We start from the raw sequence: 23135 nt of genomic DNA, 5'->3' as shown, positions 1-23135 counted from the left end.
TCTTACCACACTGAGTCCAATCTAACAATTCGTGCGATTAAATCATGATGATCGTTGATCGTTTATGAAGAATAATGTAGTAACGCTTCCAACAACGGTAAATGCTACTTTCATTGAAACGCATTTAAGGGGTGGAAACACAATTCTAACTCGGATATCAGTAATACAAATTTGTTAGAAATATGCTACTGGCGCACCTGGAGCAAACTGAGTCGACAAATAGCCGCCTGACAAAGCTACTCACATCCGCATAAACAATGCTTTCGATTCACTCAATAAACCATTCCCATAGGAGTTCTTCTTTTCCCATTACCAGCCAGTAGTAGCAAATCGCTTATGATGCAAGTGCAAGTGCATATTTTTAGATTTACAATCTATACTTTTCTGTACTTCGCGGGGCGAACACCTTTGTATCGCCTTCGAAAGGGAAAAAAGATCGCCCAATAGTTCGAACAAATTTCCGATCTACATATGCTTACCCCTATCGGTAGGATATGCTGCGCGTCAATTTATAGCCTGGTTTTGGATTGCGATAAATATATACGTTTTGTTTTTTGCCATTTCTACACTTCTCAGTCATATTTACAACTCTGAACCCTGTACGACAATCGATCGCGGTTGGGCACGGCTGTGCCAATGAATTGTTTTTTACTCCTTCCTTGCAATCCCTACAGAAGTGCTTCCACAGAAGTGCCTAGCTCCATGTCCACTATCAACACTTATATTCGATATAGCTCCTTTCCGGTATTGAATCGGTGCATACGATCGCATTCGACAATGTATGCCATTACATTGTTTGTTATTTACCATTTACATCGGAAAAGCTGCGTCTTAAAGTTATCTACCATAGCTCAGTTCACTCATGCGATCGATCATCTTTCATTTTCCTGTCCTTCTCGATCTCTCTCTCTCTCTTTGTCTCTCCACAACACACACACATTCATAAACCTCGTTACCAACCGGTACGGTTGTTGGCTCCTCCGCCACCACCACGGAATTTGTTTCCACCGCCTCGATGATATCCACCGCGCATTCCCGGTGATCCCCCCGTACCGCCTACAACCGGTCCCGCGAAAGGACCACCACCGGGACCACCCATCATCAGCCCAGGGACGATATTCGCACGCATACCACCCGATCCTCCGCCACGGAAGTACGGTGCTCGATTATGACCTCGCCCTCCACGAGGCGTTCCGCCACCACGGAAATTGCCACCGCCCACCTTCTGGCCACCATTGCCCGAACCAAACGGAAGCGGAGGTGGTGGACGGTTCGGTGTACCGAACCGGTTGGCCACATCGGCCTGGCCGTTTGGAGGTGGCTGATCGGCCCATATTTGCCCGGCACCGGGCGGTGGTTGGGAGAGTTTGTTCACGAGCCCACCGGGCGTCGGTGGCGGCGGTATCACTGCATTAAAGTTACCCAACATCGTCGGTAAACTCATCAGGTTGGGTGGTGGTAAATCCCACTTCGGACCGGCACCGGGTGGAAACGTTGGATCCGGTAACAATGGAGGTCGTTGCAGCAACGGGGTCGTTTGGTTATTACCACCAGCGCCATTACTGTTGTTGTTACTGCCACCAACACCATTATTATTGGCATTGGCCACACTGTTCATCGGTAGTCGCATTAACGGGTTATCACACTCCTGGTTGTCCTTGGCAGCAGAATCGTCCATTGATGTCGTATCATTGCTACCCTCGTCGGCCCCATGATGATAGGAGACTAAAATATAAAGATTGTACAACGGATGTTGGTCGAAAAATGGGACAAAAAGCATACACTCGAGGTATCAAACGGAAAAAACAAAAACCGAACCTAGCTTCTATAAGTATCTTTTAATTCTCTTCGTTCATATTCACTTTGCTACGCGAGTGATTTAAGCTTTTTCGACTTACCTGTGGACTGTGAAGGTGAATGTTTATCTCCCTCTTGGTGAGTTTGTTGCAATACTTCGCTCTCCTCGTCGGATAGATCCATGTCCACACTCTCGGTGTTGTCCGAAGGATTTCTCTTTACATCTCCTACCACCGGACCGGAATGCTCTGTGTGGAATGGAACAATTCAAAACTCCTTACAAGTGACGCTCTATACGTACTAAATGGATGGATACACGTTTATGTTTCTCCTCTTACATTACGGAATAAACATGTAAAGATTAATTCCTCATAACACTCTTCGAAAACAGTTATTTAATACGACACCATGCAGTAAAGTAAACCTTAAAAGTACTACAGGGATTATCGATCTCCTGGCGAACTATTTGCGGGTATTACATCAAGCAAGCTTCTTAAACTGTACAATACATGTAGTTATAGATACAATCCACAATCCATCCATTCCAAACAAGTATCGGCAGAAGAGTGTTTCATACTATAACTGATTTGGAGGTTCTGCAACATGGATGGATTTATATCGGTTTACGAGCTCGGTCTGAAGTCGAGATAGGACTTCAACTTCGGATTCGTTTATTCATTTAATTCCGGATTCGACTTCGAATGCAATTACAGACTAGACTCTGGATTCAATTTGAGATTTGACTCCAGATTCGATATCAGATTCCAGTTCGGAATATTTTTGAATACGAATCTAGTTTTTCATCATCGGCTTTAGTGTCGATTTCTCTTCGCTAAACACACACATTTTGACACTTACAATACGATACCCTTTGTAGCTCGTTACATCAAATTATACAAACAATTACCTGAGGTAGCTGGTGGTGACTGGGACGATTCTGTCTGATTGCTCATCAGTAATGCTGGTGGTTTCGAAAAATCCTCAAAATTTTCACGTTCAAAGTTTTGCTACGGTAATATAAACCAAACCATTCGATAAGTACATCCAGCAGGTTATTGAACTAAACAAAACTTACCAAAAAGCTGTCAATCTCTAGCAGTGAAACCGGCGTTTGCAGAGAAGGCAAATCACCCTCATCACGGGCCGTCACACTTTCTACCGATTGTACGCTGTCGTCGTTATCACCGTCGTTCGGCTCACCGAGCCTGTCGATGGAGAGATGTGGTATCGAGTTATGCGCTGCACTGTTCGCATACTGTGCCGTGATCGTTTTTTCCAACGATTTTATCCTCATATCGAGATCGAGATCATTCGTGTCGTCTCCGGTATCGTTGTGAGAGGCACCATCCGAATCTTCACCCATCGTAGGTATCACGGTCAGGGCCGATGGCACAGCGGAAGAGGACGGTGGCAACAACCGCAGATCGATATCGTTCGACGGTGCCGAGAATGCATTTCCATGGGCTGCCCAAATAGAAGTTCTACTCCCGCCCGATTCACTGGATGGCACCTTCGGTGCAGGTACAGGTTGTGGAGGTGCCGTCTTCCGTTTGTGCATACCATGGCCAATCGCTGCCAACGGCATGCTACTAGAGGACGAACTATCGTCCATGGCATCCAGATCGTGCACATCTTTAAGCTGTGGCGGACCGCCGGGCGATCCGGTGAGTGAGATTAAATTCCTATGGTCCACATCCGCAAGGCGGCCTTTGTCTTTCGCGAACGGTGGCATCGACAAATTACTCGACCGCTGCCGATGGTCAACGTCTTGCATCAGTCCACCATCACCACTGCTGCCGTCGCCGTAATCTACCAGCATTGCGCTATTGTTCATTCCTTTGCGATCGTAGTGGGACGGAGAGACTGGAGCATCTAAGCTCTGGAAACCGGAGGAGTCCTTGGAAGATATTTCAACATTTAATACCACTAAGAAGAAACACAAACGTCTCCTGCTCGGTACACTTACATGCGTTCCATCCCATCCCATGGACATATTCCAGGTCGAGTTGTAATCATCCGAAGTATCCAGGTTGATAGGCGGTAGTGGCGGTGGCTGTAGTGGTTGAGAAACGGATCCTGTATTGCGTCCCACGCCCTGTGATTGCTGCGGGCCACCATAGTCCATCGGCTGACCGCTATACGGTGGAGGTCTGTTGTTGCCACCATATCCACCATTATTTCCTCTTCCCGGAGGTGGGCCACGTGGTGTCGAGGATGTCCAAGGATTTATAAAGCCACCACTACCACCACCACTCGCGCCACCACCGTACGGTCCTATCGGATGCGGTACAATGCCCGGAGGTGGTTGCGAGGGTGGCGCTACCCCGCCGCCGCCAGTCGACATGTTTTGTGCGCCCGTCGGAGGCCCGTGATAACCTGATGGATCGGGGAAAAAAGTCTTCAGGAAATCGTTCACCCCTTCCGTTTGTTCCTTACGCGAATGTATCACTTGAATCGGTTGTACTGCCGGTTCGACGTGCAAATCCGGACAAGCCGCAATGTTTTAGTAGTAGATAGAAGAGGGAAAAAGTAGGGGAATATAGAAACATGAAAGAACACGGCTTTATGAGCAAAAAGTGAGCCATTTAGCATGTGTGCGAATAGCAATGTGCTTTAATGAGTGCATTTGGTGCTATTCCGTTCCCCTGCCTATTGCTACTGAGCATTCGTGTTATCCGTGTTTTACTAAAATGCATTTGCACTTTTTCATAATACCAGAACAACTCAACCTGATTGTCAGTCTTAGGGTGATGCTTAGTTGTTACATACAATATTGATCATTTGGGATAGTAAGGCCAATCGCTTAAGTTGTTTAGTACCGTAGCAAAACGGGTTCCAATGTCTAGGATGCATCTATCTACGCGTTAAACCACACCTTCCCCGTGTTCACCTACCTCTGTTCATGACCATCGGAGAATCACTGCGGGTGAAGTCGTTCATGTCGAAAGAAAGGTTACCGCCCATGTAACTGCCATGATGCTGAAGCATCTGGAAGTAATTGTCCTCGCTTGGCAAAATGTTATCACCATCCGAGGGCACCGGCGACGGAGCATTAATGTCCGGTGATGGTATCGGGCTCGGTAAGGTAACCGTCAGCTCGTCCAGCTTCTTTTTCATACTTTTCAGCCGATTGCCAAAGTTTCGGTAGGCCTAGAAAATACCCAAACGGGTGTTAAAGTGGAAACAACAACACGAATAGAAACATTACGAATGGATCGCATTACTTACATTCACCACAACCTTTACTTCCGTTCGCTGGTTCTCGTAGAATGAACTCGCCTGCTCCAGTACGGTCAGCAAATCCTGGCGCGATTTCTGTTCCGTCTTCAAGACCTCCACCGCATTCTCGTACTGGGCCAAATGTTCGTCGATTTCGAGCTCGACTTCTTCCACCTTCGTACGGTCCTTACCCTTGATGGAGTTCATTACCGCTTCCACATCGACATGGGGCTTTTTGTTCAGCCCCTTGAACGTGTGATCGGTTTCGCTCTGGTGTTTGACACATTCCCGCACTGCTGTCACCAAATAGGAGGCTTGATAGTCGTCCACATCCAGCTGGGCACTGCTCGCACTGACGACGGATTTCGCTTCAGTCAGCTTCGTCGGACCAGTCGCGAGTGTCGGTCCACTGTGGTTCGAGCTGGATGCATTCTGCTGTTGTTGTTGCTGCTGTTGCTGCTGTTGTTGCTGTTGTTGCTGCTGTTGTTGCTGCAGCTTCTTGGCTGACGATGTAGTCACGCTCAGCAAACCGTTCAGATCGCTCAAGAATTCTTCGTTGTAAATTTCCCGCTCTTCCCAAATTTTGAAAATGCGCAATATCTTATGCTTCACCTTTTCGTCTCTCACCAGCGTGGTCGCTTTCTGTAGGTACGTTCCCCAGCTATCGACGTACTCGTAGTTTTTGCGCTTGCTGTTCTGTATCACATCGTTGGCCAGGTGGAACAGCGTTAATCTGCTTTCGATTTTTACTGCAATGGAAATTGATTAACAACATTAACAAACTGCACCAGGTGCGTGCCTCGTTTTCCAATCTAGCATGCGGAAAATACAATCAAAATCCAATTCGGCAACATATCGTTGCACACAGCTTACCCTGCTTCAGCACGTTCAGCCAACTGCTTACAATCTTTTTATGGTGTGCCCGCCTCGAAAGACACCAGCTCGAAAGATGTTGGATGCTGTCCTGTGTATCCTTCAGATCTCGCAGCCGTTTCTCGAAGGAAGTCACATCAAACTCCCCGGAGCTACTGCTACCTCGCCCGGATACCGTTGTGGTGGTTGTAGCTGTTTTTGTTGACATTTCTGTTCCGGTCTCCGATGGCTCTCGGCTGTACAATAACACGTTACACGTTAGATCACACGCTTTGACTCTCGTACACAACGTATTCCCCAAATACGGCCATCATATACACGATCTACTACATCAACCTTTCCGAATGTATGGCGCGTGCCAATTCTATCGTCACTGCTAGAGAAACCTCACAACAAGGATGCTGCCAGTTGTGTCAAGCGATATGTTCACCTTTGCCGTCGTAGCTCTTCCTTCCTTTGCATGCACTTCTTATCGGGTTCGGCTAGCTCAAAAAGGGATTAATTTTCATTCTACTCAAAGCATCTAACACAATGATGGAACAATTGAAACACAACATAAACACATCTGATTTACAGCCAACAACAGCCCTCACAATAGACACACCAACGATGATCCTGTGCTGTTTGCATCGAACTTCACACACGTTCTCTGTACCACTGGTTTTACCGAGCCCTCGCAGCAGCTACACCTAGCCACACCATTAACTACCTATTGCGGGGTGTAAATAATGCTAAACGCTTTCTATGGTGCACGGAAATCACTGCCACAAAAACACATTTCAGCCCAGCAACGCTCGGGAGGGCATCACCATCAACAGTACCGCCTCAATCACCTAATCGTGTAACAACCGGGAACCGCCTAGCGCGCCCAAACACAGCTAACGCACAATGAGCCAGCTCCTTAACAGGTGCAAATGGTTCATTAGCACTTGCAATATTGCACTTATTTCAGGTGGGAAAGCACTCAGCACTGTTTGCAGCTTGCGTTTTCGTGCGTAGAAGAAAATCAACTTTTCTCGCAAAAATACTGACGATCTGTCAAAATGGTGTTAGCTTCTTTTTCACAGTGTGTTTATGGGATGTACGCACATGCACGCACGCACCCGCATCGCTGTGGAGTTTGACATCAACGAGGTTTCATTTCGCTCAATCGGATTGACTTTTTGCCGCGCTAAATTGATTTAATTTTGATTTAACAACACGAAACCACAATACACCAATGGGTTGAGTGTGACCAGGTTCTAATTTCATCATCAGTTTTATTTTAAAACAATCTGCTTCTTTTCTATTTACAATACTATACCACTGTGATCGCTAAACGCAATTGACAGTTCGGGGACCCAAACATCAACCACACGGGTGACAGATGAGCTCGAACACGCTGTTTGTGAGAAAATTTTAAAAAAAGTTAAGTATTTCCCTATTCTATAATTCTTGTATATTTACCCCCACTGTACTGCTTTCGGAAAATAGAATACTTACAATAGTTAAAAAGCATCCGAAGGAAAAGAAACTCTTCACAAGTTTGTAGTAAACCTGGCGTGTAGTAGTGCACTACTAATTCCCAGAAAGAAATTACTAATTCTAAAACAACCCAGAAAGCCATCTTGTTTCAAAACATAGTTACCGTAGAAGTATCATTCTTTGCCATTATTTTTAACCGCATGTTAAACAATTCCTGGAATCTCTTGATTATACCCTAACAGATTCGCACATGTCTCGTGAATCACAGCAAAACAAAAGACATTAACTCTATCTTATCTGCAATCGATATAATAAAGGGGGGTTCGTGGTTGAGAATCATTTTCGCCCGCCAGCTATTTCGATAGATAATTGCAACCATATCGGAAAGTCAACTGCTCGCGACCGGTAGTGCTCTCTTTGCGGGTTGACTCGAATTTAGTGGTTAGTATCCACTTAGTGTGTATAGTTCAAAATGAGCTTAGAGTAAGTATTGTTTTCCAGCTCTTTGTGCTGCTATTAATGTTTCCACACAATCACTGCGAAGATTAATTGTTTCAAAACACAACTGTGTTCCCGCACCGCAACAGCAGTTTGAATTCCCTCACCGGAAGTCCCTACTCGGCACGAAAGAACTGGCTAAAGGTGCAGGAACATCATCACCATCATCAGCAACAACAGCAACATATCGAGTACCGATTCTCCCGACCGATCAAGATAGTGGACTACGATAACGAGCGATATTCCTGGTCTACACCCGGTAGTCCTTATCACATACGACGGCCAGCCTTCGATAGAAATAGACTATGGTAGGTGCAATAGAATCACCATTCCACTGAATGACGCATGGACGAGGCATGTTTTTGGGAGGGGCGATTGTTTTCAAACATCTTTCTCATGCTTGTTATCAGTTTTACTTTTGCTACATAACGTGTTTCGTCTAATGTATCCCCTAATAGGATAGAAGACGACACCAGTTCCGAGTCGGAAATTGAGCATAAGCAACATCGGCACATCATTAACGATCTCGGTGCAGAAGATGCCTTCAGTCATTCTGATCAGCCTGCATCAATGCTCAATGCGGAAACAGGTGATTTTGAAGCCGATATTTAATTCGTTCAATGAATGAGAACACGCTTTCATTTCTTCGCTAGATACAGAACCAAAGTTTCCCATTACGATACGAAGTGCACGCAGTTTGCAGAGTCTCCGGATACGACGTGATCCTCAGCACCAAGGAACCCGAGCCATTAAAGCCCGGCGAGTCGTCAACAAGAAGGGCGAGGGCAACGTTCACCTGGCACATCTGCCGCAACGCTCGCTTCGGTTCGTTCGCGACCTTGCTACCACGTTGGTAGGATCGTTTTCCAGTGCGGAGTTGCTGGACGTTTCTCTGTACTTACATTCATATGCATCCATATCTGCATATTCCCTTTTTAAGGTGGACGAACAATGGCGCTACACGTTGATGTTGTTTGTGCTGAGCTTCGTTGCCAGCTGGATCTTTTTCGCCATCCTGTGGTATCTGATCGCGTATGCTCACGGTGACCTGCTGAAGGATCCGAACACGGGCGAACGGCTTGGCGATGGCAATAAACCGTGCGTCGAGGGAACGTCCAGTTTTACCGGTTTTCTATTATTTAGCGTTGAAACGCAAGTCTCCACCGGGTACGGTGTTATCGTCCCAACCGAAGAATGTCCCGAAGCGTTCTTTCTGCTGCTGATACAAATCATCTTCGGAATGGTGATCGGTGGAGCAATGGTCGGTGTGGTGTACGCTAAGATGATCCGCCTGCCAAAACGATCCTGCGAGATGAAGTTCAGCAAACGAGCCGTTATCTGCATGCGTGATGGTAAGCTGTGCTTGGTGTTTCGTGTTTGCGATCACAAACAACAGCACGTGATTGGAACGAAACTAACGGCGATCATGCTTGAACCGAGACGACATCCAGGTTCTAGCGTAATCGAACGATATGAAACGCGCCTTAGGCTGCAGAACAACGGCCATATTCTGCCATTGTGGCCCATCACCGTGTGTCACGTGATCGATCGGTACAGCCCACTGTACGACATATCGGCAGCCGATCTGCTTGATCGCAGGTTCGAAATAGTGATCACCATGACTGGCAGTACGATGACGACGGGGCAGAGTACGCAGGCACGCACCTCCTATCTGCCGGTGGAGATCCTGTGGGGACACCGGTTTCAAAACATCATCGAGTACGATCCGGAGCGGGAATGCTACGTGGCCATGAACGAGCAGCTCGATCTGATGGATGAAGTGGACACACCGCTGTGCAGTGCGCGCCAGCTGGAGGAAGTGATCGACGAGCTGCACAATGATCAAAATCGAAGTGAAATGTATCCTATGGCGGATGATGATAGCAGACTAGGGGTAAGTTGAAGGAAACTGTTGTACAAAAGTGCAGTATGTTATTTGCAGTATTTTGCTCTTTTACATTTTAGGCATCTTTCCGCTCCAAAATCAACTCCCGACTGCGCAGCAACCCAAGTTCCTTCGTACGCTTCCACGATGTGTACTCGGAAGCAGAAGAAGAAGAGGCACCCAGTGTTGAGAGTGGCAAATCATATCATGATTCACTGAAAGACAGCCAAGCTGTTTCCGTTGCTATTGACGATAGCATACCGAGCGAACAGGTGGCATTTACCGTGGAAACAAATGTGCCTAACAGCGAAAAAGCATAACATCGAAGGACATTACTCCAACACTAAAATGGCTGTATATTTAAAATAACTCTGTAAACCATTTTTTTAAATCCTGTTCTTGCGTTAGAAAACATTTAAGAGCAAATTATCCATTTCGTAGACATGTGCTTCCCACACAGCGAGAAGATCTTATCGACCTTTGGAACAATCCTAAATCCGCTTCTTACGTCTCCGCAGCCAAGATTAGATACAATCGTACAACACAAGACGCATTCATCACGATCTTTAACCCCGCGTCTCGATCTTCAAGCCACCAGCGCCAGTTTGCACCGAATGGGACCGTTCTGTTTGCAATTGGCTTAATTCTTATCCGCCAGTGCGGCCTCGGTGTGTTTAAATTAATCTATCAAGAAGCTTTCGGCCTACACAGCTTACCTTACCAAACGTTGTGATATCTTATCATGAACGCGTTGTCCAGCATCAAATTCCACCACTGGAAGCTGCTGCTGCGACTGCTGGCGCATATCAGTATGCAGTGATCGTTGAGATGAGTCCAATGGATTCAAGAAAGATCCCAGAAATTGTTGAAAAGCGTTCAAAGGCAAGTGAGGCGGATGATCTGCAAGAGGAGTTAACGCTCGTTACACGGGTGGTGAATAAAATCGGTCAGCGAAATGTGCGAACATGCAACTTACCGCAACGATCGATACGTTTTGTGAAGGATCTGGTGACAACATTAGTAAGTGGACCGATACGAGCGCACTGGAAATAGCCGTGTGATGAGCCGTGTGTTTCTTTGCCTCTTCGCAGGTGGAAGAACAATGGCGTTACGCATTGCTCGTATTCGTCGCCAGTTACGTCGGCAGCTGGGTGCTGTTTGCCGGTCTGTGGTACATTCTCTCATACGCGCACGGCGATCTAATGCAAGATCCAACCACCGGCGAGCGGCTAGGAGACGGTGTTATGCCTTGCGTAGATGGTGCCACAACTTTCCCTGGCTTCCTGCTCTTCAGCATGGAAACTCAAATATCCACCGGTTATGGGGCGAAAGTGCCAACCGAAGAATGTCCCGAATCGTTCGGATTGCTTACGATTCAACTGATCGTGGGATTACTCATCGATGGTGCAATTCTCGGTGTGGTGTACGCTAAGCTGGTTCGTCCCCCGCAGAAGATATCCGAGATGAAGTTTAGCCGACGAGCGGTTATCTGTCAGCGGGATGGACAGCTTTGCTTCGTCTTTCGCATCTGCGATCGCAAGTGGCAGCATGCGATCGAAACGAAGGTGACGGCCGTTATGCTCGAATCAAAGCGTACCGCTGAAGGTGAACTGATCGAGAAGTGTGAATCGTACCTGAAGCTCGAGAACGACGGTCGGTTGGTGTTGCTGTGGCCGGTTACCGCCTGTCATGTGATCGATCGCGACAGCCCACTGTACGATCTGTCGGCGGCGGAACTCCTCGAGCGCAGGCTGGAAATTGTGATAACGATTACCGGCGGTACGATGACGACGGGCCAAATTAATCAGGCGCGCACATCGTACGTACCGTCGGAGATTTGTTGGGGCCACCGGTTCTGCAATATGGTGGAATACGACACACGGAAGCAATCTTATGTGGCTGTGAATGAACGAATGCATGATATCGAACAGGTCGATACGCCGCTTTGCAGTGCCCGTCAGCTTGATATTCTGAAGAAGCGATTACAAAACGATGTGAACGGTGAAACCCAAACGGAAGAATCTTCCGAAAACAAACCTCAACCAGCCGCTGTTTAATGTCTTGCTAAATGCAATACCAGGAAATTATTTAATGCAATATATAAAAAATATTAACGGGCAAATTACAATATAACAAAATATTTCCATGTACAATCTTGCTGAATCTGATATGTTACAACTGCTTTTAAAAATGGCCACAAACTGAAATTTAGTTCCCTTTACGCCCGCTTCCCATTACCTTCCTCTTCCAGTTGTTTTAACCGAGCCTTCAGAGATTCGTTCTCCGCCCGCATGCTGAGAAACTGTTGCGCAAATTCGTCCCTCGGCAGCAACAGTCCCAACCCGGTACTAACGTACTGTTCCAACGATTCCAGCTTGCTTTGCGTTTCACGCCACAAATTAAACATACACATCCACAAATGGCTTCTCATGGCTTGCTCGGCATCTAACTGTCGCAACGTGCACTGCTCAAACTGTTCTATCATTGCTTTGCGAAGATCGGCAATATCTTCACGAACCGATGATTCTTCTGCTGATGAATGCTGAACCGGCTTTGCAGAATCTTTTCGCTTTTCCACCGTACTTACAGTGGGTATTTGTGGAGTGGCAGCTACCATCGGAGTGTGCTGTTCCTGCTTGATGCTCCCTAGCGACAAAACTGATCGATTCTCCTTATCCGATTTAATTTCAACGGTCGGTTCCGCATCGCTTGAAATGATTTTTCTCATGTCAGTTAGCGAAGCGACTGTGTTGTCCTGTTGACTTTCGGCCAGAATTCTCGGTGTGTTATTTTGTGCGTTGTGGCTATTGCTCCCAGGAGGATCACTGTTCCTGCTCGGTGTCTCTTCACTTGTTCCGTCTCCAAATTCTGACCCTTCCTCGTGAATGTTTTCCAAATTATCGACCATACCATGGGCTTTCCTAAACATGCGATCACCGTTAACACGTTTAAGCAAACGATTCACATTCACGAAACTATCGTCCACGCCTGGTGATGTATCGGAGGGTGCTTGCTCCTCTGATTCGGCAGTTTCCAGCTCAATATTACAGTCGGATAGTTCATCCAGAAAGCCCATCAAATTGTTGCCTCCCATCTGCATGCTGTTGCGCGATTCCGTGCTAAGACGGGATGATGTGCTCAATCGGGACAAACAATCGATCGGTGCATCACGGCGCTGCAAAAATAGATCGATCTCTCCTATAAAACTATCATGCTGATCTGATCCACTCATGCGGACTTGTGGTTCGTTCTGCGTTAGGCGATCGAGGCGCTGATTGGTGTGGCCACCTTCGCTGATCCGTACACTTTTTGTCGTCTTTTTCGATTCATCCAACTCGATCATGCTTCGCCGGTTTGATCCTTCACGTGTTTGCGGCACAAATGCAATGCTATTGACGCAGCTTTGGTGAATCTTCTGCATATTCAACGGATCCTTCAAGTTGCGCATGTCGTACCCGTACACGTATCCTTTCAGATTGCCCACGGCAAAGTGAACACCATCTTCTGCGATCGCCAGCGATTCGAAGGGATAGTTTGACTGAATTTGTGAAGCGGATTCCTTTCTTCGTGTATCGAAAATATTAATCACATTGTCATAGCCTACTGAGAACAGATAATCGGGATGCGATTCCACCATCGCTACATCGCGACACGGTGCAGCATGAGCCGCGTTTTGGGAGAAGAGAGTTTTCTTCGCTTGTGTGTCATACAGCAGCACGGCACCTTTGTAGGAGGCTATAGCCATGGTGAATCTCTTCGTGGGATGAAACCGTGCTTTCACGGTGCTGTTAAAAGAAGAACCCGAGTAGGCTAGTTAGTAAACAGCCCTGTTGTCCCTTTCAGCCAATCCAGTTACACACTATGATTACCAAAGGCTTGCGGGTAAACAATTATTGATTAGATTTCTCGTAAATCAACATACACTTACTTCTTATCGAATGCCAACGTATGCAGCTTAGAACTTGTCTTCATGCCGTACATGTTCACGAGCCCATTCTCATATACAGTGGCCAAAAAATCGTCTGTTGCATTAAAGTCCATAAAAGTGACCCCGATGGTGATCCTATCATTATCGAACCGTTTTGTGAAGTTAGCCTTCTTGTAATTCATCAACCGTACGGTACCGGTCGTCAAGCCGATCGCAATTTCCTCCTTGCCAGCGGTCTTCGGACAGGCGACACAGTACAGATTGTCGATCATGATCTTCTTCACGTTTGCAATCGTGCGACCACTGTCTCCCATTTTATCAGCTTCATCCGGCTGGTGATCCGCGTTCGGTTTGATCCGCAACAGCTCAATGCCCCAGTCTTTGTTGGCCCGCACGAACAGCTTCGAGGAACCGAAAAACTGGCAGTAAGAACCATTAATACCGACATGGACACTGCTGGCAAGCTGCTCTAGCCGTGGAAAGCTGTGAAGCTGTGTATCTTTCGCACACGACACAATTTCCGACATGATGGCGCTACAAGGCGAATAAAAGTATTCACAAATGTATCACGAAAAAAGGCACTTTATATACTGCAACCCTTCGCAACGGGTGAACCCAAACAAACAAACGCTTGCGACGAATTCTTACGCACAAAAAGCCGCGTACATTTGAATGTTTGTGTCGATGACAGTTTGTTGTGGATCGACCCAGGTGGCATAAGCTATCCAAATGTCATCATTGCAACCCATTTGAATTGACAGTTCATCCAAACGGAATAAACAATTCATCGATACCATATACATATATTTTTTTCCAAATAAACAAAATGTTTATAATTGACGACACTGCATATTTTCAAAATTAGTAAGATATTTTCTTGTGTTTATTCATTTCGAACGTTCCTACGTAGCATCTGTACTGCGCTGGTCGAGTTTTATACACTGTTCCATGTAGTATACACTCAACAATCGACCATAATTACATAACATTTATCTGCCAGTCCTAAATATTCCACATGCCAACTCCATCTATACATTCACAAACTCTAAACATACTTCCTCGCGCCTGTAATGTACCTGTATTCTTTTGTAAATCATTTCGATCCTTTCCCATGTTTCTCTCACATTTTCACAGTTCTCTATCGGACTGCAGTCGGACGATATGAATTTTGTAGCAAAAACAATCAATCGACGAAAAACTGCAATTCCTACATCTTACTACACGGAAATGTTTTGCCTTAAATGAGTACAATTTACACGATGCTAAACCGGGAAAGGATTTGTTTTGCCAAAATAGCAACAAAATACTGATCGCCAGGGGGTATGTGGGAGAAGAACTTATTCAATACTTAAACGTTGCAACGTGGTAAATTTTATCGTTGTTGCTTACACGTTCTGAGAATACTGGTAAATTAGGCATAAATTGTCATTTTAATTAATCTATCACTGCCTTCAAACACAAATATTTGCTCTTTCAATTTCAGAAAGATTAATAAAATGTCGGTAGAAAGCGGTCTTGGCTAATTGATTAGGTAATAATAGGTGGAGTATAAGCGATGAAAACGAAATAAGCGAATACTCAAATCGGTTTCTCCTACAAACTAAAATCACAACCAATATTAAACTTCATCTGTATTTGGGGTAAATGAACATTGATCTGATAGTATGATAATACAATTGAACAGTGCGGAAATGTGAACCAAATCCTAACGTATGCTTAGGATGAGGGAAAAATCTATTACAAATTAAATGTCATGTTCTGCATGATTACAGGACGTTTTGGTTTTTTGTGAAAAAATATAGTTACATATCACGTAAAAAAACGATGTTTTGCTACTGTTAGCCAAGCTCAATGTTTCAGTATTAATCCTCAAACAAAAGCTGATAATGAATATGTATATGTACACAAAAGAATGCTCGAGCTGCCAAACTAGGTCCCACTGGGAATGTATACTCTTTTTCTTAATGTAGGGCGGCCGATGAGCAGAAAATAATTGGTATGAATGAATAGCAAAATGATAATAGCATTTAGCGACTGAAAATAACATATCCATCCAGCCAACAGCCCCAGTAGGAACTACCTTCGATTTGTGCGATTCAAAATACTGAGATAGTTGTGGTTTAGGCTGCGATATAGCTTACTATTTCGCAACGAGTTGGACACCGATGCCAAACCGGTCGCGGTACTGTTGGGCACTAATGGTCTACCTGTAGCTAAGGGAGGCACGGAAGCGTTTGTCATGGGTGCAGATGACGAGGAGGATGATGACGATGACGAGAATACCACCGTTGAGGAGGATACATTGGAGGATGAGTTGTAGCCACTACGTGTCATTGGTAATGCTGCCCTGCCGTCACCGAGAACTCTCGAGTTCTCCGCCGACTGGGTCATACTATTTTGGCGCATACTGCTCTGTCTGTGGAACATTGCCCGGCCAGATTCAGGCATCGCTTCCGTGCGCTGGCGTCATATGCTACTCTCGTTTGGTCCTAGTCGTCGAATCGAGGAAGAAACGCGCCACAAGCGAACTTTTCCATCACTGGAAATGGCGTCATGGAAGAGAAACAAAACATTAGATTAAATTTTACAAACAAAAAAATATCAACGGCAAAATCCCGAGTGAGAAAATATGATACATCAAGCAGAAGCGGTGTAGATATGTGTGACGATCAATTATGGCAAGAACAGCAAGACATTCAATTGTTCGTGTGTAAAGGAAGGTCAAGAAGGAAATATTATATCATGTACTTGCCAAAATTACAAATGACTAGCATAAAATGGCAGCGATCGCGGAATTCAGAGGTTAAGAGGAAAAAAATCATACATTTTTATGTTTTTTACAGTGAAAATAAGTCTAAGCTAGTTTCATATCGTAATTCCATGTATGTTTTAAGGAATGAATTGGAAAGCATTTATCCAACATTTTTATTTCAAAGCAAACATACTTTTTAGAGAGCTTTTAAATTGTTAAAACGTTAGAAGAAGCCGTATGAGCTTAACAAAAAACGGTAGCAAGCACATTGAAAAAAGATGACATAAACATAAAGCTGTTAACGATACATGTGATAACAACACGAGCATAAAGAATCGAACACATGAAGTGAACACTTGAAGAAAAACTTACAAGTCAATCGAATTTTATCGCAAAGTTGAACGCACAAGTAACAGGATAGGCCACAGAGCTTACATTTGTCTTAGAACGTAACTGAAACGGAATGTTTTTTGTTTTGCGTTGGCAATCCCATTTAAGGACCGTACACCCACAGCGGGTCAACGAATATCGTGCTACCTTATCGTGCTTTGCTCTCATCGCTCAAAATCGCCCTATGCTCTTGACTGGCAGCTAATGGGACAGAAGAAGAACACTACCATCTGTAGAGTCCATACCAGTGCCATCAGCCAGATGATTAATTTTGCCCACATCCTTTCGATTTAAAATATATAGAAACGGGAAACGTGCATCAGTTCAATTTGGCAACATAACAGCACACATGTACAAGCTCCAGGCCTATGCTAAACTGCCAAATTTCCACAGCACAACCATCAACAGCACAGATGAATGAAACCGATGAGCTATGAGAAAAAAAAACGCTGAAACAGTCCTTACTACCCTAATCAGTCCATCTGGAACAAACTTTTTCAAACAATCTTTCAGACTTCCTTTTACCTAGCCATTCTGAGCCCTTCACTCTTGCAAGGATATTTCTATCTGTTGTTCTATCTGTCCACGCCACAACTCTGTTATCTGGTTACTACAAGTGCCTTCAATGTTTTCCTGCAGAATATTCTGTTAAAGCAACTTTAAGGTATGAGTATTCGTATAATTAGGGAAATGATAAGTGTTATTCAAACGTTCATACGATTTAGTCAAGTAAAGTATTAATGGACTACAGAGTCTGTAAGTAATAGACACAATATTTGATAAATTATGACATGCTAAAATATGACATCAGCCAGCGTAAGATCCTTTTAGGATGGAGTGGCATCCGTTTGCTATCCTTATCTACGCTTTTTGATCATTAGTTGGTTGTCACAGATGAATCACATCCATCCAGTCTCTACATTATAAGTCTTCTCTAATCCCTGGCATCGTTTATGGTTAAGCTTAGCGGTGCGGAAATGGCGTGCTCTCTATTCTACCTTTCAGTTTAGAAGTAGTTTTTATTAGCCGCACTATAAGTTGCTTCCGCAAAACATGAACTATCACATAAGGAACTGGAAATAGTCCTACGAACTACAGTTAATAACGGTACATGCTAGATATAAGGGCGGATATTATGTTTAAAAATGTTAAAGTCTGGCTTAAGCCATTATTGAAGTTGGTTGCATTGAATCGACATGTATCATTGGTCATGATTTAGTTCAGCTAGCGCTTCGTTTTAGTACCAACGCCACCACCAGTAGCACCGTTTACAGTGCCACAAACACTACCATTGCTACCGACGCCGACTGATCCTGCACCAGAGGAAGATGCATTCAGCGAATCCCAATCGGTGGTTACAAATCGCCAGATCCGTACCTCACCGGAACTATTGTGAGAATGCATTGCATTGTTGGGCGGTAGAGCGATTTTATGAAACAAGCAAATGAGAACAAGAACAGGAAGAGAAAAAGAGAAAGGGAAAAGAGAACCGTAAAACCAAACCATCGTCCACACCACACACCGCTTAACATTAACAAACTGTTTAAAAACAACAAAATCGATTAAAAAATTTCCGTTCAAATGTAAAGAAAGATAAGGTTAGAAACAAAAACAAACAAAAAAAAAATGAACAAGTACATAAATTGCGTAACAAAACTGTAGAAAAATACTCACTTCGATGCTGTAAATACACGATTATCGCTCGTCACGATGTCGTTGATCGATTGTTCTGTTTTCATTTCGGCCAGACTGTCGCAAGTTTTAATATTCCACAGCCGCACAACGCCACCGCGACAGCTAGACAACAAAATATCACCGTAGATGGCCATCCCGGACACCCAACCTTTGTGGGCATTGTTGAGCGACTGTTTGAGCTCCCCGTTACGCAGGTCCCACCTTTTGATACCGGAGTCGCGGCTCCCGGAAAACAGTTCCGCATCAACACCGGTTGCATCGTTCGCGACGGCCAATGCCTGCACACCGTCGTAGTGCGGCGGTTCCAGATTTAGCAGCGGCTGAACGACACCACCACTCGAGTTCACCTCGAACACTTTCACGTAGTGGTCTTTCGATCCGGTCGCTACCAGGTCGGTATTGTTGGGCCCCTCCCAAGCGGTCAAACACATCACGGCAGCTTGATGCCCACCGGACAATCGGCCGAGGCAAGAGAATTGACGTAGATCCCAGAACCGGACTTTGTCGGAAGCTGCCGTGTAGAGTTTACCGGATGCCCCCATCGTTAATGCCGTAATGGAACATTCACCAGGCACTAGGTCGGATAGCGTTGCATTAGCCGGTAAAGTCGTGCCGGATGAACTACAAAAAAAAGCATTAAGTCAATATATGTCCACTGTTTTAATTCCCCACAGATCAGCTTGTAATACGCTTACCATAGCGTGATTATTGGACGAATATTGCTGCTCCGCAGATCCCACACTTTGACGAAGGCTCCCGAGGCCGAAAAGAGCAGATTGTTCACACGATCATACTCAACTGCTGCTACCGGACCGAGATGCCCAGTCAAACAGTGTGGCGTAGAATTCGCTCGCAAATCCCAAACCTTCACCGTCCGATCGGCAGCCGCTGTGAAGAGCATCTGATTGCTCACCTTGATCGACAGTACCGAGTTCGAGTGTCCTTCGACCACATGCGTACAGATAAGCGGAGAACCAGCCTTATACTGGAAAGAGAGCAATGGCCTTCGTGTATCTTCTACGGGATTATCAGCTACGTGTTCCGATTGATACTTACCCTTCCATTGAGCTCTTTAATGTTTCCTCCGGGTTGTGGGTCCTGCGTACCGGCTCCGAGTCGGGAAAATACGTCCCCGTTATCCTCGCGTGAGATACCACGCCGATAAACTGGTGGTGACGTAGGTACATCGCTTGCGTCCTCGCTGCAGACGTGCCGATCAGTGCAAGTTGTGTGTGCACGGGTGCATTTAAGTTGTTTTTAATGTGTGTAATCGTTTGGCATGTCGATTGTATTGTTAAGCAAGCAGATCAGTTGAGCAAAAAGGACAATAGTTTTAAGAAAACACACACACACACACACATATGTAACAAAAGCACGGGTTTTGGTAGTTTCGGTTAAACATCCGGTCGGGTCACATGGGTCCGTTCCAGCACGATGTTTGGTTAGTTTGGAGTCATTCGCAACGGTGATGATGAAGCAGATGGTGGAGAAAATGAAACAATTTTAGCAAATGATTAATATGGTTACAGGCATTCAAAATTTCTCGAAAATACGTTGTTTATCGTCGAAATTAACAACTTCATTGCTAGAGAGCTATAAGCATCAGGCGTACAGAAACACTCCAAACTTCAAATTATGTACGATCATATGATCATGCCAGAATTAAAACCAAAGCAACAGTGACAGTACTGTAAAAGTTGGAACAACGAAGCATTCTCGTACATTAGTATTATCAATAACAAATATGCACTATTTTATTGACTCCAGTGTAGTAGAGCTAAATTACAAAAAATTTCAACAAAGATTCCATTAAGTTTTCGATCTAATTCTAGTCTTTTCATCAAGTATCTTAAACATTTGTTAGAGATGTCTATTGGTCCACGAAGTATAATTAGGCTTTAAAAAAAAAGTAATTCATTTTACAAAATTAGTCGTGATTCGATGGACCGTGGTACGCTAATGTAACGTGTTTTTTGAGCATTGAAAACCGTAGATAAAAATCCTCCGCACGAAAGGAGGCACCGGCGCGCGGGCATCACGAGAAAGCTTCGTGTTTGTTCATCGTTTGCCGTAGTAGTAGACTGCCGAGTTCTTAAACTGTTGGTCACTTATCAATCCGCTGAAAGGGTAACAAGTGGGAAGGTGTATACCTCTATCATTATAACACAGTGTCAAACTGCTTCCTGATCACTACAAGAACAAAACTTTAATTTCACATCTCTTTTGCTGCACAATTACCTGAACGAAATTTCTAGCAATAATAGGACGCACTAGTTATCATAATTCAATTGGATCAATAAATACTCACATTCCTGGAGACATTTTGCTGGTGAAGGTCCTTCGGCTTATTCTTGGCGACGGTGGTGCAGCAGCACTCGCTTCAAATGATTTTCTGGCAAGCAGCGGCGATGCCGTGCTGTTCTGTCGTGATATGCCCTGGTGCGGTTGAAGACCTCTGCAAGACGTGTGTCGAGTATTTGAGTGATCAAAAGTGTATGTTGAATATGTGCTAAACGTATGTTTTCAATTGCATAACATTGTTATGTATACTGCTTATGTATTGTGCGTACAGTTGTGGATAAGCTTGGTTGTGTAGCGTGAAACATAACTGTGAAAAGGGGTACCAAACACTTCCAACCTTTTATTTTTGCACCATTGTTCCAAAAACTAAACGCTACGCATTTATCCAGAAACATTTTATTCAAATGGCAGTGGCGTGTGTGATCACATAAAATACCCAGCATTAAATATAATTCTACAAAAGATACCTCTAACTTAAAGCTTTGTGTGCAATCCTGACCTGAGAGACAACTTTCTGCAAAGAAACAGTGGAAAATCAAAAGGGAAAGAGAAACAAAACAATACCAAATCCATCGGTTTGCAGTCATAACACTAATGTTTGATTGTAGTTTTCCAATGGAAGCGAGAATAAGTTGAGCAAAAGCAAAAGGGCCAATAATATTGCTTCAAACAAACGCCAACAAATGTTAAAAGAGAAGCTGCATAGAATGGTTGAAAAAAGCACCTTACAAACATCCATACAAAGATGCTTTAGTGTTTAGTAGACAATCCATTTTCTCTTTTGGTAGCGGTATGCTCTCGGTAGTGCAATGTTGCAGGGACGATATTGCTTCGGTCCTCCAGCAGTGCAACTGTTGGAGGAAGCAACTGTTCTCCGATGGTAGCCAAACTGCTCTCTAGCAGCCGTTTAAGCTCTTGAAAGGCCTGTATTGGTAGCAGACGATACAATATATCGATGGTGGCCAGCAGACGCAGCATAATTTTTCTAAAACAAAGGAAAACGATACATAATGGCTCTACTGCGTCAGAGGGAAAAAGGGAAAGAAAAAAAAACTGGCACCACGTAACGCAAACATGCGGATAAACAAACGGGAGATACAAAAAAAAGGAAGCAGCATTCTGATTAGTGTCACAACGCACTCATTCCGGGATCGGTCATCCTTTAATGCAATTACTTCAAACAAACTCAAGCTACATTATCGTAGCAATAATACGGTGATAAACATCGCCGTATATTCATTTCCACGCACAAACACACACAGTAACTGTAGTACGATTAAGGTCAATACATAACAAAATGCCCATTATTCAAAACCAAAGAGATTTACATTCCGCGACTACTTACTTAAGCGAACCGGGTGCACTTGGAACACGCGAAAGCGGTACAAACGTTCGAGCGGGTACGGGAACCACCGGCGGCGGTGGAGCAATTGGGAGACCGGCATTAGCAGCCGCAACTGGATCCATCGCCCCGTCCAGTATCGTGTACGAGCGGGTCATAACGTCCGACCTGTCGTGCCGGTCCTGCAGAGAGGGCGGGTGCTTCGTGTCATCTTCATCTGCGGAATCCTCGAGATAAATACAAATACCCACTTTTTCAAGCTTACTGCCGCCACCGCTCACTCCGTTGCTAGCACCGGTACAGCCGATACCGGCGCTGGCATTGCTATTCCTATCCGGCATGCCAGCACCGTCACCGGCCGGACCGAGGTAGCCGGAGCTGCTGCCGTACAGCAAATCCTGAATGGCAGCCACCGAAGGCACCACGGCAGGGTTTCGTCTTTGTTTCGAGGAGTTCCTGTAGGTGACGATAGAATCGCTATTTTTTTTTCATTCAAACCCCCAAATGCATATTTAAAGGACCGCGGGGACATAACAGACGGACGGAGCCGAGTGAAACGAAAATGGAACAAACACAAAATGACGGGGATAGAGGTATGTGCATTTAGACCAGGGAACGATAGAAAAAGCGAATTGAAGAACCCGAAAAGAAAAGAAAGAAAAGATAAAAATAGAAACACAAATCTTAAAACTAAAACAATTCGTAATGTAAAAAAAAACTAACAATAAAAGAGCTTTTAATACAAATCCACATAATTTCAGTTAAAAGTTCGTGAATGGAAACATAAACGAAAATATTGTTGCATCGCATTGATCTTCAACATATTTCATCATAAACTAAATTTATCCAAATAGAGTCAGCCACAAATATCCTTCCTTAATATTTCATTCGGTTAATGAGGCTTGGAGTAAATCAGATTGAGACTTATATTTGACAATTTCATAACCAATGTTCATTCGATTTAGGAACACATGCGAATATCTTCGATAAC

At 44.7% G+C, this 23135-nt stretch overlaps 5 protein-coding genes across 9 annotated transcripts in view; 2 read left to right on the top strand and 3 right to left on the bottom strand.

The window, feature by feature from the left end:
- Positions 1 to 347: 347 nt before the first annotated feature.
- On the bottom strand, positions 348 to 6870 carry LOC128303954 (trithorax group protein osa). Of its 2 annotated transcripts, none has more exons than XM_053041059.1 (8): positions 5890 to 6870; positions 5026 to 5765; positions 4692 to 4947; positions 3764 to 4260; positions 2873 to 3694; positions 2705 to 2804; positions 1899 to 2045; positions 348 to 1725 (listed from the first exon to the last, which is right to left on the bottom strand). In XM_053041059.1, the coding sequence occupies exons 1-8, from the start codon at positions 6095 to 6097 to the stop codon at positions 953 to 955; spliced, it is 3543 nt and encodes a 1180-aa protein (XP_052897019.1). In that variant the 5' UTR covers positions 6098 to 6870; the 3' UTR covers positions 348 to 952. The 2 variants fall into 2 exon arrangements, with proteins under 2 accessions (XP_052897019.1, XP_052897020.1); XM_053041060.1 differs by having other exon boundaries at positions 3764 to 4173.
- Positions 6871 to 7825: 955 nt separating this feature from the next.
- Positions 7826 to 10097, top strand: LOC128301145 (ATP-sensitive inward rectifier potassium channel 11-like). Its single transcript, XM_053037478.1, has 6 exons — positions 7826 to 7836; positions 7941 to 8159; positions 8310 to 8440; positions 8505 to 8704; positions 8792 to 9745; positions 9817 to 10097. Exons 1-6 carry the CDS (start codon positions 7826 to 7828, stop codon positions 10054 to 10056), a joined length of 1755 nt encoding a protein of 584 aa, XP_052893438.1. The 3' UTR covers positions 10057 to 10097.
- A 371-nt stretch (positions 10098 to 10468) lies between these two features.
- LOC128301146 (ATP-sensitive inward rectifier potassium channel 8-like) lies at positions 10469 to 11849 on the top strand. Its single transcript, XM_053037480.1, has 2 exons — positions 10469 to 10756; positions 10828 to 11849. The coding sequence occupies exons 1-2, from the start codon at positions 10565 to 10567 to the stop codon at positions 11791 to 11793; spliced, it is 1158 nt and encodes a 385-aa protein (XP_052893440.1). The 5' UTR covers positions 10469 to 10564; the 3' UTR covers positions 11794 to 11849.
- On the bottom strand, positions 11819 to 14252 carry LOC128301144 (uncharacterized). Its single transcript, XM_053037477.1, has 2 exons — positions 13665 to 14252; positions 11819 to 13521 (listed from the first exon to the last, which is right to left on the bottom strand). The coding sequence occupies exons 1-2, from the start codon at positions 14189 to 14191 to the stop codon at positions 11955 to 11957; spliced, it is 2094 nt and encodes a 697-aa protein (XP_052893437.1). The 5' UTR covers positions 14192 to 14252; the 3' UTR covers positions 11819 to 11954.
- A 205-nt stretch (positions 14253 to 14457) lies between these two features.
- LOC128301185 (kinesin-like protein KIF21A) overlaps positions 14458 to 23135 on the bottom strand; it is a 32541-nt gene continuing 23863 nt past the window's right edge. For 2 of the 4 annotated variants that reach the window (XM_053037535.1, XM_053037539.1), the window contains 7 exons: positions 22148 to 22621; positions 20810 to 20956; positions 19558 to 19702; positions 19197 to 19486; positions 18481 to 19122; positions 16789 to 18193; positions 16119 to 16203 (listed from right to left, as the gene is read on the bottom strand). In XM_053037535.1, the coding sequence (XP_052893495.1) occupies positions 18031 to 18193; positions 18481 to 19122; positions 19197 to 19486; positions 19558 to 19702; positions 20810 to 20956; positions 22148 to 22621 (1861 nt within the window). In that variant the 3' untranslated portion in view covers positions 16119 to 16203; positions 16789 to 18030. Of the gene's footprint in view, positions 16204 to 16788; positions 18194 to 18480; positions 19123 to 19196; positions 19487 to 19557; positions 19703 to 20809; positions 20957 to 22147; positions 22622 to 23135 lie in introns of all 4 variants that reach the window. The other 2 variants (XM_053037536.1, XM_053037538.1) reach the window with 2 other exon arrangements.

The sequence above is a fragment of the Anopheles moucheti genome, chromosome 3 (assembly GCF_943734755.1).
Source record: "Anopheles moucheti chromosome 3, idAnoMoucSN_F20_07, whole genome shotgun sequence".
Lineage (NCBI taxonomy): Eukaryota > Metazoa > Arthropoda > Insecta > Diptera > Culicidae > Anopheles > Anopheles moucheti.
The sequence above is the reverse complement of the archived record's forward strand: the minus strand, read 5'-3'. Positions and strand labels throughout refer to the sequence as shown.

What these genes read in the sequence shown, in the direction of transcription:
- LOC128301146 (XM_053037480.1), top strand. Translation starts at nt 10,565, where the DNA reads ATGAGTCCAATGGATTCAAGAAAGATCCCAGAAATTGTTGAAAAGCGT. An exon ending in AGGATCTGGTGACAACATTA is followed by an intron (nt 10,757 to 10,827) that starts GTAAGTGGACCG and finishes GCCTCTTCGCAG; the next exon opens with GTGGAAGAACAATGGCGTTA.
- LOC128303954 (XM_053041059.1), bottom strand. Translation starts at nt 6,097, where the DNA reads ATGTCAACAAAAACAGCTACAACCACCACAACGGTATCCGGGCGAGGT. An exon ending in TCCGATGGTCATGAACAGAG is followed by an intron (nt 4,261 to 4,691) that starts GTAGGTGAACAC and finishes TCGAACCGGCAG; the next exon opens with TACAACCGATTCAAGTGATA. An exon ending in TAGAGATTGACAGCTTTTTG is followed by an intron (nt 2,805 to 2,872) that starts GTAAGTTTTGTT and finishes ATATTACCGTAG; the next exon opens with CAAAACTTTGAACGTGAAAA.
- LOC128301144 (XM_053037477.1), bottom strand. Translation starts at nt 14,191, where the DNA reads ATGTCGGAAATTGTGTCGTGTGCGAAAGATACACAGCTTCACAGCTTT. An exon ending in ACGTTGGCATTCGATAAGAA is followed by an intron (nt 13,522 to 13,664) that starts GTAAGTGTATGT and finishes TTCTTTTAACAG; the next exon opens with CACCGTGAAAGCACGGTTTC.
- LOC128301145 (XM_053037478.1), top strand. An exon ending in AATGCTCAATGCGGAAACAG is followed by an intron (nt 8,441 to 8,504) that starts GTGATTTTGAAG and finishes TTTCTTCGCTAG; the next exon opens with ATACAGAACCAAAGTTTCCC. An exon ending in ATGATGATAGCAGACTAGGG is followed by an intron (nt 9,746 to 9,816) that starts GTAAGTTGAAGG and finishes TTTACATTTTAG; the next exon opens with GCATCTTTCCGCTCCAAAAT.